At 43.6% G+C, this 15,543-nt stretch overlaps 1 protein-coding gene across 1 annotated transcript in view; it reads left to right on the top strand.

Annotated features, from left to right (window-relative positions):
* Positions 1-15,543, top strand: part of LOC124787789 (protein Skeletor, isoforms B/C) — a 694,854-nt gene that overhangs the window by 569,007 nt on the left and 110,304 nt on the right. The window contains exon 6 of the mRNA XM_047254691.1: positions 8,818-8,998. Coding sequence (XP_047110647.1) covers positions 8,818-8,998 — 181 coding nt within the window. The remainder of the gene's footprint in view (positions 1-8,817; positions 8,999-15,543) is intronic.

Raw genomic sequence — 15,543 nt, 5'->3', positions numbered from 1 at the left:
GTCATTTGGTTGTGAAGTCGTCCAAGTTACAGCTGTTACAGGCTCTAAGTTACGACGACAAATGCAGACGTGTAGCGATTTCTGACGAGCTTCAGTACGCTATTGATAATGGTAGCACTTTTTTTTTTTGGTATTCCATGGTTTCTATTATATCACATTACAAAGAAAGGATATTTAACAAATCAGGATTATGGTGGAGTGTTTTTCTTACTATTCGCTCTGCTATCCTGTTGAATTCTTCACGATCTTCCCGCCACATCTTCGCAGCATCAACGTTTGCACCACTCTCATCATTTGGCTCTGCCAACATACTGACAACTGAAAGAAAGTCATATTCAGTGACCGAGTGCGAAACACTTGCCATAGTATGGGCATTTCGCAAGTTTCGCTACTTTCTATGGGGAAAACGTACTAAGCTTTATACTGACCATCAAGCTCTTTCTTTCCTGCTATCATGCAAGTTATTACATTCACGTGTTGCACGCTGGTGTGCATCACTACAAGAATATGATTTTGATATTATATATATAAAAGGAGAAGGTAATTAATATGATATACAGTTATGATGAGCCTACATTTAAGTTATACAGATACTTACAACCTAATGAATGCAGGTAAGTCTAGAAAGCAATGTGAACCATCCAATAGCTAATAAGATATTTGGTTGTAAGAGGAGTTGCTATTGAGGCATATACACATTAGAGGAGGCATATACACATTAGAGGAGGCAGAGAACTGAACAGAATTATTTTCTTTAGGAGGCATGTGATAATAGTAATGTTGATATGAGTAATGTGAGTGACTGAATGAGATGAGTGAATGTAATTTTAGTTTAATAAGAGGACAAATAGTAATACGGAGAGAGGTAAATGGAATATAAGATGAGAAAAGGGTATTATTATTATTATTATTATTGTTGTTGTTGTTGTTGAAGCAAAAAGTAAGTGGTGATGAATAAGAGGAATATATATATATATATATATATATATATATATATATATATATATATATATATAATGCTGAGGAATAAGTATATGTTATTTTGTGAAGAATGAAAATGGATAGGTGAGAATGTTATGAGTAATTGAGAATATGTTGAGAGGAGAGAAACTAGATTTGAACGCTATATCACATGTACTCATGGAATACAGAATGAAAGTAGTGGAAAGAATATTATTTATTGAAAGATTGGTATGCCTGAGATAATAACTTATGTGGTGTCTTATATATTCTTATAACCAAAGGTGAAAGTATAGATTTATGTGGAAAGAATTATTTACAGCAGCCATTGTTGGAAATATATCAGAAGATTTAAATCTATAACACTTTAACACTAATCTAATGGGAACTTGTAATGAAATTTTTGGAGTTATGTAGGCTTGACACTTCAGATTGGAAGAATTATTTAAGAGAACATATTTAGCAGTCATCTAATGACATAATTAAAGCTCATCTACTGTACTGAACTAATGCGCCATTAAATAGAAAGGAGAATAAGGAGAAAACAAAACGTCAGTCCCCTGTTGCGGCTCATACTCTCATCCCTCCCTTAGAAAAATTTATACATGTTGATGAAGTATTTGACATTATATAATTCGTGATTATCTGACAGTATGGAGAGACATACACAAATATTTATTTATGAATAGAATTTTACAGGTACCACAAGGTAAATACAGAATCTATATACAGCATGGAACGCAGCAGCAATTATCTAAGAAGATTTATTTATTTATTAAGTAAAACATTTATTTATATTGCTTGATACTCATGAAAGGAAGGAGATGAACTACACAAACTTTATAGGAACATGATTTACTTGAACTAGATATATATATATATATACACTTACCACACTGATGTACATACTTGTAGGATCCTAAGATATTTAGAGGGGCACCGCTCTTAGAAACGGTAATAGAGGGATACCACTCTTAGAAACAGCAATAGTGGGGACACCACACTTAGAAACGGTATTAGGTATAGGAACTTTTACATTATATTAAGTTAACATGTATTTTGTTTATCATATTTTATTTTGTGTAGTCCACTGTAGGGGATGACTTTACTAGTATTTATGAAGTAGTTAGCAACCATCCCATGAACCTATCTTCCTACAGAGGGCTGTCTTGAAGCTTGAAATATGTGTACAATGCATCGTATTCAGTGATGAAGCGAAATTCCATCTTAGTAGGAAAGTAAAGAAAATGTTCGAATCTGGGGCCTACAGAACCAACATGCACACAATGAACGTGTACGAGGTTCGTCCAAAGTCAGCGTGTTTATAACACATTCGTCTTCGATGGAAACACTGTAGACGCTCAGCAGTAGTTTGCTAGGCCACAAAGGTGGCTGTTTCCGAGACTGTTCGAGGACAACCATATTTATCAACGAGACGGGGATGCCGGCCGTAGTGGCCGAGCGGCTCTAGGCGCTACGGTCTGGAGCCGCGCGACCGCTACGATCGCAGGTTCGAATCCTGCCTCGGGCATGGATGTGTGCGGTGTCCTTAGGTTAGTTAGGTTTAAAGTAGTTCTAGGGGACTGATGGCCTCAGAAGTTGAGTCCCATAGTGCTCAGAGCCATTTGAAGATACGGGGATCCCCTCATTGGGATTGGAATGGCCAAGAGCCGTTCAGAAAGTAACCTCCGGTTGATTTAAAAAAATACACCAAGTCAAATAAAAATATTTTAATATATACATCTTACAACTACATCTTTGCACTATTTTTCTACATAGTCTCCATAGCGATTGAGGCACTTATCGTATCTCTTCACAAGCTTTGAAATTCTTTCTGCATAAAAATCACCCGCTTGTGCCTGGAGCCAGCCTGTGACCGCATCTTTGAGCTCTTCGTCGTCATCAAACCGCTGTGACCCGAGCCATTTCTTCAAATGCATGAAGAGGTGATAATCACTTGGCGCCAGGCCTGGGCTGTAAGGTGGATGGTTGATAACGTCCCACTTGAAGGACTCAAGAAGGGCCGTTGTTCTGCGAGCAGAGTGAGGACGGGCGTTATCGTGCAAAAAAACGATACCAGAAGTCAGCATACCACGGCGTTTGTTCTGTATAGCCCGTCGTAACTTTTTTATTGTTTCACAGTACACGTCTTGATTAATGGTCGTACCACATTCCATGAATTCAACCAACAACACCCCTTTGGCATCCCAAAACACCGTTGCCATCAGTTTTCTGGCAGAAAAATCTTGCGAGGCTTTTCTTGGTTTGGTAGACGAATTTGAATGTGCCCACATCTTTGATTGTTCTTTTGTCTCAGGGTTCACGCACTTAATCCAGGTTTCGTCACCGGTCACGATTCTGTTTAACAATGGTTCTCCTTCGTCCTCATAACGTGACAGAAAGTCTAATGCAGAGGCCATTCTTTGAGTTTTGTGGTGGTCGGTAAGAATTTTGGGCACCCATCGTGCACAGAACTTACGGTAACCCAATCTTGCTGTCACTATCTCGTACAAGAGAGTCTTAGAAATCTGTGGAAAACCAGTAGACAACTCCGACATTGAGAAACGTCGATTTTCACGAACTTTTGCACCAACTGTCTGAACGAGTTCGTCAGTCACCAATGATGGTCTACCACTCCTCTCTTCATCATGAACGTTTTCTCGTCCACTTTTAAATAAACGTACCCATTCACGGACAACTCCTTCACTCATAACTCTTGGTCCGTACACGGCACAAAGCTCACGATGAATAGCTGCTGCAGAATATCCTTTGGCTGTAAAAAACCTTATGACAGCACGCACTTCACATTTGGCGGGGTTTTCTATTGCAGCACACATTTCAAACTGCCACAAAAACTAAACTAGCGCAGGTACGACGTTCACTCGACCACGGCTTGATGCCGACTGACCTGTTGAGTGCGTGAACGCACAGATGGCGTCGCTACTCCCCCCACAACCCGCACTGTGACCAATCGGAGGTTACTTTCTGAACCGCCCTCGTACCTGAATGAAAATCTACCGAGCAGTCGGACTGGTCGTCAAACAGTTGGCAACTTAGCATTTCTCAGCTGGGCTCCGCGTTCATCAAATCTGACGCCCTGTGACTTCTTGTTGCGGAGTTTCATTAAGGACAGCGTTCATGCGTCACCGCTATAACAGAACGAAGAAGAGTTGAAGAACCGGAACTGTCGCCACGACATCAGTGGCGATGGACGCGCTTACCCGAGTATGGAAGCAATTCGAGTATTGACTTGATATTGTTCGTGTCGCTGGTGGACGACATATTGAACATCTGTAATCTAAACTTGCGAGATTCTTAAATACGTGTCCCAAGCTTCGTAGATGCATGTCTTGCAGTTTAATGAATGTATAGTTTCAAAAATACGTACAATCTTTTTGGAACATCCTGTATTTTCGAAGTTATTGAGAATTTAAAATTGTTATACATATTCCAGTAATATTAATTCAGTTGATGCATTTGAACTGCATTTATACTAAGTATAAAACGTGATCTTTTGTCCTCCAGCATCTGCTGAATAAACGTACTTTCCAAATCATCCGTTTAATTGAATTTTAATGTATAACAACACCTTCCATTGTTAACACTTGATATGATTTTGGAACTAGCCAAATGAGTAGGTTCCCCATGAAAACTATTATAATATTATGGTAGTTAGTTGTTATAGATTCTCAGTTGAAGGTAGCAAAACGTGGCACAAGGTTTTAAAATGGTTACGTAATTTGTAGTATGGATTTCTTAAAGCCCTCCCCGCCAAGAACATGTTTGGCTTCACTATCCTAAAATAAACTTCCAGAATGGTTGTAAGGTACCAATGTTATCTGTTGTCATAAATATGTCTTATGTATAAAGAAGGGAATTCACTTGTTATAAACTTTGGCTAGGAGCGAACAGTTTGTTGTTACGTGTCACGTTTGGCTTTACATTAATAATCGATTATGAAATTGTGTCACGCATTGAATGACTTAGGAGTCCATTTTAGCTACGTGCTGTTCGAGAGTGGAACGAGCAAGAAATAGTCTGAATATGGTTCTATGCATCTTTTGCTACACTTTAACCCCATTTAAAATCAAACAAGTTTAGATGTGTGTGCTGTATTTACTGTTTGTGAACCACTTGTTTTCTGGACTCCTTACTTCTGAACTGGCACAAATCGCAGAGTATTGATGTACACCAGTGCTTCCCACCTTTCTTAGACCGTTACCTCTGAGTGCAGTTAGACATTAGATAGTAACCCCCCACCCCCACCCCCCCCCCCCCCCCCCCGCCCGCCTTCTGCCATCTGTTGCCCCGCCTCCTCCACATCATTACCAACGTTAGCACCTGACTAAACTGAAAAATGGAAAACTTATTTTTAAAATAATGACAGATAGATGAATTATACTTACAAGAGAACCTCGCCATCGCACCCCTCTCAGATTTAGTTATAATTTGGCACAGTGGATACGCCTTGAAAAACTAAACACAGATCAATCGAGAAAACAGGAAAAAGTTGTGTGGAACTATGAAAAAAATTAGTAAAATACACAAACTGAGTAGTCCATGCGAAGATAGCAACATCAAGGACACTGGCAGTCTAGGAGCGCCGTGGTCCCGTGGTTAGCGAGAGCAGCTACGGAACGAGAAGTTCTAGGTTCAAGTCTTCCCTCGAGTGAAAAGTTTAATTTTTTATTTTCAGTTTATGTGACAATCTCTTATGTTTTCATCACTTTTTTGGGAGTGATTGTCACATCCACAAGAAAACCTAAATCGAGCAAGGTAGAAGAATCTTTTTACCCATTCGCCAAGCGTACAAGTTAGGTAGGTCGACAACATATTCCTGTCATATGACGCACATGCCGTCACCAGTGTCGTATAGAATATATCAGACGTGTTTTCCCGTGGAGGAATCGGTTGACCTATGACCTTGCGATCAAACGTTTTCGGTTCCCATTGGAAGGGCACGTCCTTTCGTCTACTAATCGCCCGGTTTTGCGGTGCGGTCGCAAAACACAGACACTAAACTTATTGCAGTGAACAGGGACGTCAATGAACGAACGGACAGATCATAACTTCGCGAAAATAAAGAAAGTAAAAGTTTCAGTCGAGGGAAGACTTGAACCAAGGACCTCTCGTTCAGTAGCTACTCAGGCTAACCACGGGACCACGGCGTTCCCGCGCACGGATGCTCCTTGACGTTACCTATGTTGCACATGGACTACTCAGTTTGTATATTTTACTGATTTTTTTCACGGTTCCACGCAACTTCTTCCTGTTTTCTCGATTGATCTGTGTTCAGTTTTTCAAGGCCTATCCACTGTGCCAACTTATAACTAAGTCTGAGGGGGGGGGGGGGGGGGGGGGTGCGATGGGGAGGTTCCCTTGTTAGTTTTGCGTGTGTGTGTGAAGGGGGGGGGGGGGGTGTTAGAACAAATGAATAACGAAGGAATCGTGGAGCATCGCAAGTGCTAGCCAAAACTTCTTCTATGATAAGAAAGCTAACTACACTCCTGGAAATGGAAAAAAGAACACATTGACACCGGTGTGTCAGACCCACCATACTTGCTCCGGACACTGCGAGAGGGCTGTACAAGCAATGATCACACGCACGGCACAGCGGACACACCAGGAACCGCGGTGTTGGCCGTCGAATGGCGCTAGCTGCGCAGCATTTGTGCACCGCCGCCGTCAGTGTCAGCCAGTTTGCCGTGGCATACGGAGCTCCATCGCAGTCTTTAACACTGGTAGCATGCCGCGACAGCGTGGACGTGAACCGTATGTGCAGTTGACGGACTTTGAGCGAGGGCGTATAGTGGGCATGCGGGAGGCCGGGTGGACGTACCGCCGAATTGCTCAACACGTGGGGCGTGAGGTCTCCACAGTACATCGATGTTGTCGCCAGTGGTCGGCGGAAGGTGCACGTGCCCGTCGACCTGGGACCGGGCCGCAGCGACGCACGGATGCACGCCAAGACCGCAGGATCCTACGCAGTGCCGTAGGGGACCGCACCGCCACTTCCCAGCAAATTAGGAACACTGTTGCTCCTGGGGTATCGGCGAGGACCATTCGCAACCGTCTCCATGAAGCTGGGCTACGGTCCCGCACACCGTTAGGCCGTCTTCCGCTCACGCCCCAACATCGTGCAGCCCGCCTCCAGTGGTGTCGCGACAGGCGTGAATGGAGGGACGAATGGAGACGTGTCGTCTTCAGCGATGAGAGTCGCTTCTGCCTTGGTGCCAATGATGGTCGTATGCGTGTTTGGCGCCGTGCAGGTGAGCGCCACAATCAGGACTGCATACGACCGAGGCACACAGGGCCAACACCCGGCATCATGGTGTGGGGAGCGATCTCCTACATTGGCCGTACACCACTGGTGATCGTCGAGGGGACACTGAATAGTGCACGGTACATCCAAACCGTCATCGAACCCATCGTTTTACCATTCCTAGACCGGCAAGGGAACTTGCTGTTCCAACAGGACAATGCACGTCCGCATGTATCCCGTGCCACCCAACGTGCTCTAGAAGGTGTAAGTCAACTACCCTGGCCAGCAAGATCTCCGGATCTGTCCCCCATTGAGCATGTTTGGGACTGGATGAAGCGTCGTCTCACGCGGTCTGCACGTCCAGCACGAACGCTGGTCCAACTGAGGCGGCAGGTGGAAATGGCATGGCACGCCGTTCCACAGGACTACATCCAGCATCTCTACGATCGTCTCCATGGGAGAATAGCTGCCTGCATTGCTGCGAAAGGTGGATATGCACTGTACTAGTGCCGACATTGTGCATGCTCTGTTGCCTGTGTCTATGTGCCTGTGGTTCTGTCAGTGTGATCATGTGATGTATCTGACCCCAGGAATGTGTCAATAAAGTTTCCCCTTCCTGGGACAATGAATTCACGGTGTTCTTATTTCAATTTCCAGGAGTGTATACACAGTGAGGATAGACACTCGCTACAAGACGTACTTCCGTGCATTACTCCTCTCCATTGCGGCACTTGCTTAACCTGCACACTTCAGCCCCATTTAAAGTCGAACAAGTTCAGATGTGTGCGCTGTATTTACTGTTTGTGAATCACTTGTTTTCTGGACTCCTTTCTTCTGAACTGACACAAATTGGACGACTTCGGACTGTTAATGCTTTATATCTAACCAGTCTAATAATAATACTGCCTTATGTAGTTATTGCCGGTCGGGGTGGCCGAGCGGTTCTAGGCGCTTCAGTCCGGAAGCGCGCTGCCGCTCCGGTCGCAGGTTCGAATCCTGCCTCGGGCATGGATGTGTATGATGTCCTTAGGTTAGTTAGGTTTAAGTAGAACTAAGTTCTAGGGGACTGATGACCTCAGAAGTTAAGTCCCATAGTGCTCAGAGCCTTATGTAGTTATTGATGTATCGCGCTTTTAATCCATTTGTCTTTTGCGAAGAGAGTAGGAAACAATTCCTTGGCGACTGAAGGTACTAGCTAAGACTTCTTCTTGAGATATTTAGCATCTGTTACGTATATATCATCAGCCATGGTCGGAACAGAGCACAACATATGTGTGTAGTGGGTGGACTATATGAGGAATCGAACCTCCACGAGATTAATACTACTAATTGCGAAAAAGTAATTATTGACAACTTAAATACTCAATATTAGAGTCGTACAAAATTGTGATAGTGGTAATGATCTTTTGAAAATAATTTAGTTTCGTGACTGAAACAGAATCGAATCGTTTCGTTTTTACCCCTCAGAAAATCTCATTTTACCGCCCAAGGGGTAATTACCCCCACGTTGGAAACCACTGCTGAACCACCTCGCGCCTGTGTGTGTGTCTGGCATCCCGGTACAGTGTAATGAGTGCGGCACGCGCGTGTTGCAGCCTGGACCCGCTGCGCGGCTACCAGGGTGAGGACATCGAGATCCAGCTGCCGGGCAACCTGACCGTGTACGACATCGACTGGCTGGCGGTGTGGTGCGTGCAGTACCGCCACAACTTCGGGCACGTCCTCATCCCCAAGGACTTGGACGTGCCGCCGGCGCTGGGACAGACCAAGATCACTGTGAGTACTCGCGCCGCCTGCTGCCCCGACAACCACTCGCTGCAGTATATCAGCCTCTCTGGTGCGGCGTCGCAGCTACTTTTTTTACCACGTTGTTTACGCAGACCATTTCAGATTTGGGCTTGTTAGCAAAGACAGTGCTCCTTACATCTAATAATTAATACATCGTCATCACGGCACGCACTTACTTGTTATATAATGTTTGTTAAATATATGTGGAACAGCTTGTTGACGGTATACAGTAGCAACGAGTCTCAAATTGATTTTAGGTTACATTATTAAAAAAGTACCGTTACCAGTTTCGAACTGATACAGTTCAGCATCGGACGGCTTATATGCTTTCGTCAAAACACATGTTACTTTCGTTTATAGGCGAGTTGCCCTAGGACATACACTAATTCACAGTTACAAAAGTGTAGTAATGATGGTTCCGCAACATACTTCTGTTAAGAAGCAACACTACTGGCCATTAAAATTGCTACACCAAGAAGAAATGCAGATGATAAACGGGTATTCATTTCACAAATATATTATACTAGAACTGAGATGTGATTACATTTTCACTGAGTTTGGGTGCATAGATCCTGAGAAATCAGTACCCAGAACAACCACCTCTGGCCATTATACGCCTGGGCATTGAGTCAAACAGAGCTCGGATGGTGTGTACAGGTACAGCTGCCCATGCAGCTTCAACACGAAACCACAGTTCATCAAGAGTAGTGACTGGCGTATTGTGACGAGCCAGTTGATCGGCCACCATTGATCACACGTTTTCAATTGGTGAGAGATCTGGAGAATGTGCTGGCCGGGGCAGCAGTCGAAGATTTTCTGTATCCAGAAAGGCCCGTTCAGGACCTGCAACATGCGATCGTGCATTATCCTGCTGAAATGTAGGGTTTCGCAGGGATCGAATGAAGGGTAGAGCCACGGGTCGTAACACATCTGAAATGTGACGTCCACTGTTCAAAGTGCCGTCAATGCGAACAAGAGGTGACCGGGACGTGTAACCAATGGCACCCCATACCATCACGCCGGGTGATACGCCAGCATGGCGATGACAATTAGACGCTTCCAATGTGCGTTCACCGCGATGTCGCCAAACACGGATGCGACCATCATGATGCTGTAAACAGAACCTGGATTCATCCGAAAAAATGACGTTTTGCATTTCGTGCACCCAGGTTCGTCGTACACCATCGCACCATCGCAGGCGCTCCTGTCTGTGATGCAGCGTCAAGGGTAACCGGAGTCATGGTCTCCGAGCTGATAGTCCATGCTATTGCAAACGTCGCCGAACTGTTCGTGCAGATGGTTGTTGTCTTGAAAACGTCCCCATCTGTTGACTCAGGGATCGAGACGTGGCTGCACGATCCGTTACAGCCATGCGGATAAGATGCCTGTCATCTCGACTGCTAGTGATACGAGGCCGTTGCGATCCAGCACGGCGTTCCGTATTATCCTCCTGAACCCATCGATTCCATATTTTGCTAACAGTCATTGGATCTCGACCAACGCGAGCAGCAATGTCACGATACGATAAACCGCAATCGCGATAGGCTACAATCCGATCTTTATGAAAGTCGGAAACATGATGGTACGCATTTCTCCTCCTTACACGAGGCATCACAACAACGTTTCACCAGGCAACGCCGGTCAACTGCTGTTTGTGTATGAGAAATCGGTTGGAAACTTTCCTCATGTCAGCACATTGTAGGTGTCGCCACCGGCGCCAACGTTGTGTGAATGCTCTGAAAAGCTAATCAAAAGCTAATCATTTGCATGTCACAGCATCTTCTTCCTGTCGGTTAAATTTCGCGTCTGTAGCACGTCATCTTGGTGGTGTAGCAATTTTAATGGCCAATAGTGTATATTAGTTCCAAATAAGCTGAGATACGGCGATACAGTGTAAAGGTACGGAATTTCGGGAAAAGGATGCGTATGTTACTGCTACATTAAATTGAAGACACATTATACCGTAAATATGGTGCATTAAATACTGATAAATAGAGGATTATGGATTTACATCATCAAAAATATTATTTTGCTAAACTCTAGAGAAATAAATGTGGATAAGAAGGTATGTAATAACTTCATATCCTCTTCACTGGTTCGGGGACAGTTTCAGTCCTCTGCAACCGAATCATCCGTCCTGCACCATGAACTTTAACAGGTGCTCGAACTGTACGAGGAGGTAAAATTCATCACCACCGCCTTACATTACTATGAAGTGAGTCTATTACTTCGGAAGTGATGTACTATCTGTGGAAAGTGTGTTTCCGTAAAAATGATACAAACATTCAGGTATGACGGAGATTTATGAGTCTGAAATACGGAATGTAGGTATACGAGTACATTACGAGGGGTAGTGACTGGAGATGGCCGCATGTGTACACTGACGTCGCCAGTTCTGATACAAAGATATTTAAGGCTGCAGTCTTCTGCGTTTTCGAGAGATAGCCAGCGTCTTCGATATTCTAGCATTATTCTAAACTCTTTAAACGCCTTATTCTGGAGAATTCAGTCGGAAAAAACGTGTTTACAACCGAAAGTGTACCGTCGACCAGACTTAGCACAATTTACTGAATTAGCAACATGGTATTCCTGTACGGCCGACAGATTGGATCGAGACAAGTAACCACGTAGGAGACACCAGGTTAAGACCATGTTAACAAGACTACTCCCACGATCAAAGAAAATAGCACAAGTGGTGCCACAACATAACGACCGAAAGGTACAAAGTGTCGTCTTTCCCTCGTGCTCACTTCGAATGTCGCGTGGTGTTCACCTAACTGGCTTTCCAGCGCTGTATGATCGATCCTCACTTTCCCGCAAAAGTACAGAGCTGCTACAAACGATTCTTTTGTTTTTTCCAAATTATTACACGCACAAGCTGATGCATGAATAGAACCGTAAAATCATCGAGTTCCCATTGTACTCACTTTTGGCGTTACGAGTGCAGTGGTGTGGCAAAATGGAGATAAAGCAAGAAAAGAGCATCTCCTTGCCTAGTTGACAGTTAGCGACGAACCATCATCCCATTTACCTATAATGGTTACCTGTTGCGATAGTGCTATCTTTTGAAAATTATGCACATAAATAATGTATTACAAAATAGTGTACACATAGATTTTTATCATCAGCAGCAGACTGCCTCGTTTCCAGATTAGGATTCCTCATCTCAAATTGATACAGCTGCCCTTCTCCATCGTCCCTGCAAGTATCACCATCATGAAAACACTTAATACATTCATATTCGTTACAAAATGACATCAGTTACAAGGAGAAGGTTTCGGACACGGCCAGCCTGTTCGGCTCGTGATCCACAGGCCGTTTGTGTACCTCCTAAATTGAAGGATTGTAAGATATTTTGGTTTACTACCACCATTTTTTTTTAGAAAATCGCCCATTAAGTTCATGACGCGCAATCAACTCAAAATTAGCAGAAACGATAGAGAAACTAAAACTGACCAGTTTTCGTCATATATGGGGTCTGGAAACGCGTACATTCCGAGAAATCGACAAAATAAACTTTTACGACTGCCTCTTACGTGCTCATAAGTCCTTCAGTTATACAAGAGGTCAAACATTCAACAAAGTACGTCACTTGCTGCAAATCGTGGAAATTGACGAATTCAGTTTACAGAACGTATGTTCAGAACGTTACAAAACCATACTTCTTGTTCCATATTGGATCGCAAGAGTCGACAGACATACACTGTCATGTATAATGAAATGTTTGTGCAGGGGGTGGGCAAATGTACGGAAACACCACCACCACAACACATTACCACGCCTAATACGGTGTAGGAAAACCGTTTGCATTCCAAACAACTTCCTGTCGTCTCGGAATTGATAAATTCTGGTCCTGTATTCTTTTCAGGCGACTCTTATACCATTCTTTCTGCAAAATAATGACAGTTACAGTCAACGACGATCGAGATGGACCGGCCGCGGTGGCCGAGCGGTTCTAGGCGCTGCAGTCTGGAACCGCGCGACCGCTACGGTCGCAGGTTCGAATCCTGCCTCGGGCATGGATGTGTGTGATGTCCTTAGGTTAGTTAGGTTTAAGTAGTTCTAAGTTCTAGGGGACTGATGACCTCAAATGTTAAGTCCCATAGTGCTCAACTCTTTTTTGCCGAATCTTGGGAATGAACGTCGTAATTACTAGAAGTCTGCATACATTAGAAATTCTTGATATCATGAATATATTTGCTTCGAATATTGGCGTAGTTACTATTCATCTAGTTTTTCGGAGGAAATGTGAATGTGGTTCAAATGGCTCTGAGTACTATGGGACTTAACTCCTAAGGTCATCAGTCCCCTAGAACTTAGAACTACATAAACCTAACTAACCTAAGGACATCACACACACCCATGCCCGAGGAAGGATTCGAACCTGCGACCGTAGCGGTCGCGCGGTTCTAGACTGTAGCGCCTAGAACCGCTCGCCCACCGCGTCCGGCAAATGTGAATAGATATGTGAATATGTAACATATAAAAAAGCGATTGTAAAACGACCAGAATTGAAATATGCATTTTATTCACTTGCCTTGTATTACTATTGATTTATTTACCTTATCCCCACCAATTTTGACACGGATAAAAATATAGCTGAGAAACTTGCAGAGAGCATGTAGGAGCCGAACACAGCTCCTCCCCTCTCAAGCAATTAGCCTGATATCTCGGCTAGCACCGTTTTCTTTGAAGGATTTTAACGTCATGCATTACATAAGCGGCAGACGAAAAAGTTTCTTTTGCCGATTTTTCTGAAAATATGCGCTGTGGTCTTCATGTGAGCCGGCCAGTGTGGCCGAGCGGTTCTAGGCGCTTCAGTCTGGAGCCGCGCGACCGCACCGGTCACAGGTTCGAATCCTGCCTCGGGCATGGGCGTGTGTGATGTCCTTCGGTTAGTTAGGTTTAAGTAGTTCTAAGTTCTAGGGGACTAATGACCTCGGATGTTAAGTCCCATAGTGCTCAGAGCCATTCTTCATGTGAGATGAAAATGTTTCCGCACCATGAACTTTTAGGGGTGGTTTTCTCAGAAAGAGATTGACAGTGAGCCAAAATATCTTATGAGTCCTTCATATCTTCATATTAGGTGGTACATAAGCAAGCCGCCAAACATGAATGTTAGTATTGTTGCTTGCGAGGCAACTCAAACGAAGAAAGCAGAAATGGCTATTTTTTGTGCTTCTCCACAACGCTGATAGCAGGAGATAGGTGAGTGCAGTCATCTCACCTTCAAGGCATATGGTACATTCTCTATGCAAGGGTGCTCCTTCAGTTTTGGTAAAGCTCACTTACCGCAAAGAAGCAAGCGGCAACTTTGTACAGTCGACACCCTGTGATTGCTGTTACCTGTGCTTTTAATGTTTCTAATTGGTACCTACTTCCTTTTTTGCATGTCTTTCATGTGGTGTTCGCCAGCCGCCGTGGTGGTACTATCCCGTAAGTAACAGAAAACATTCGTAGACTGCATGAGCATGCTAATTAGCTAGCAAGAATCAAGTTTCACGTCAGACTGATTTTCACTCTTGAGATGTCCAAACGACTTACTAGACACTTCTGGTCATAAGGAATGTGATAGTTGCCATGAACAGAACCTTGTTACTAGGAAAAACTTGCCATTTATAAAACGGGCCATAATTTGAAGTTGCTACTATTCTATGGTCAAAAACAGAAGCACATGCCGAAATTTGCAATCAAATACCAGAAAATATTAGTTTTGTACACGTCTCTCACCTCGATATACGATGTAACGAAATGGAAAAAACAATAATGTACTCTGACATGTAGTACAAGTTGGTTTAGCTTTCCTAGGTCGCACAATTTCAAGAGTGACACAGAATAAGCTTAACATCAATTATGTATCAAATTGCATCAAAATATATAGCATTTCGCTATTCACTAAAAACAACTGAAGTCAATTTAGCGAGACTGAAATTTTTAGAATAAATTAGCTGTAGATTTTTCTGAGTAAAAACTGAATATACGAGAACTTTGAAACTGTATATCTGTATTCTGCATGTCCGATCGGGAGGGTGGGGGGTGGAGGGGGGGGGGCATGGATGAGGAAGGTGTGCCATTGTCCTGACATTGCTATAAAAATGTTGTTGGTTATTACCTTTGGCTTCATGGTTCCACGCAGTCAAACATTAGGCCACTGTCACATATGAATGCCCCACAGATCTGGACAGTGTACGATTCGACCAGTTGGTGAAATGCATGCTCACCACGAGCCCCCTTTCGAATTCTGCCAGGTGTTGATAAGGATGTAAACAGGAACAACACTACTGCATTCTAGTGGCCATTCTGTGTGTCTCAGAGAATTCCAACTCTAATAGTTTGCACATTTACTGATGGTGTGCACATGTGCATGCTCAATATATATATATATATATATATATATATATATATATGCAATGTGTGGCTTTCATGAACAATAAAAAGGGCGAAAATGATGCTTATTCTGAACTCTATTCCAATTTTCTGTACAGGTTGAGGAATTCTCGGAACCGAGGTGATGCCCAACTATATATATATAT

The sequence above is a fragment of the Schistocerca piceifrons genome, chromosome 3 (genome assembly GCF_021461385.2).
Source record: "Schistocerca piceifrons isolate TAMUIC-IGC-003096 chromosome 3, iqSchPice1.1, whole genome shotgun sequence".
NCBI lineage: Eukaryota > Metazoa > Arthropoda > Insecta > Orthoptera > Acrididae > Schistocerca > Schistocerca piceifrons.
This window is presented reverse-complemented; position numbering and strand designations above follow the sequence as displayed.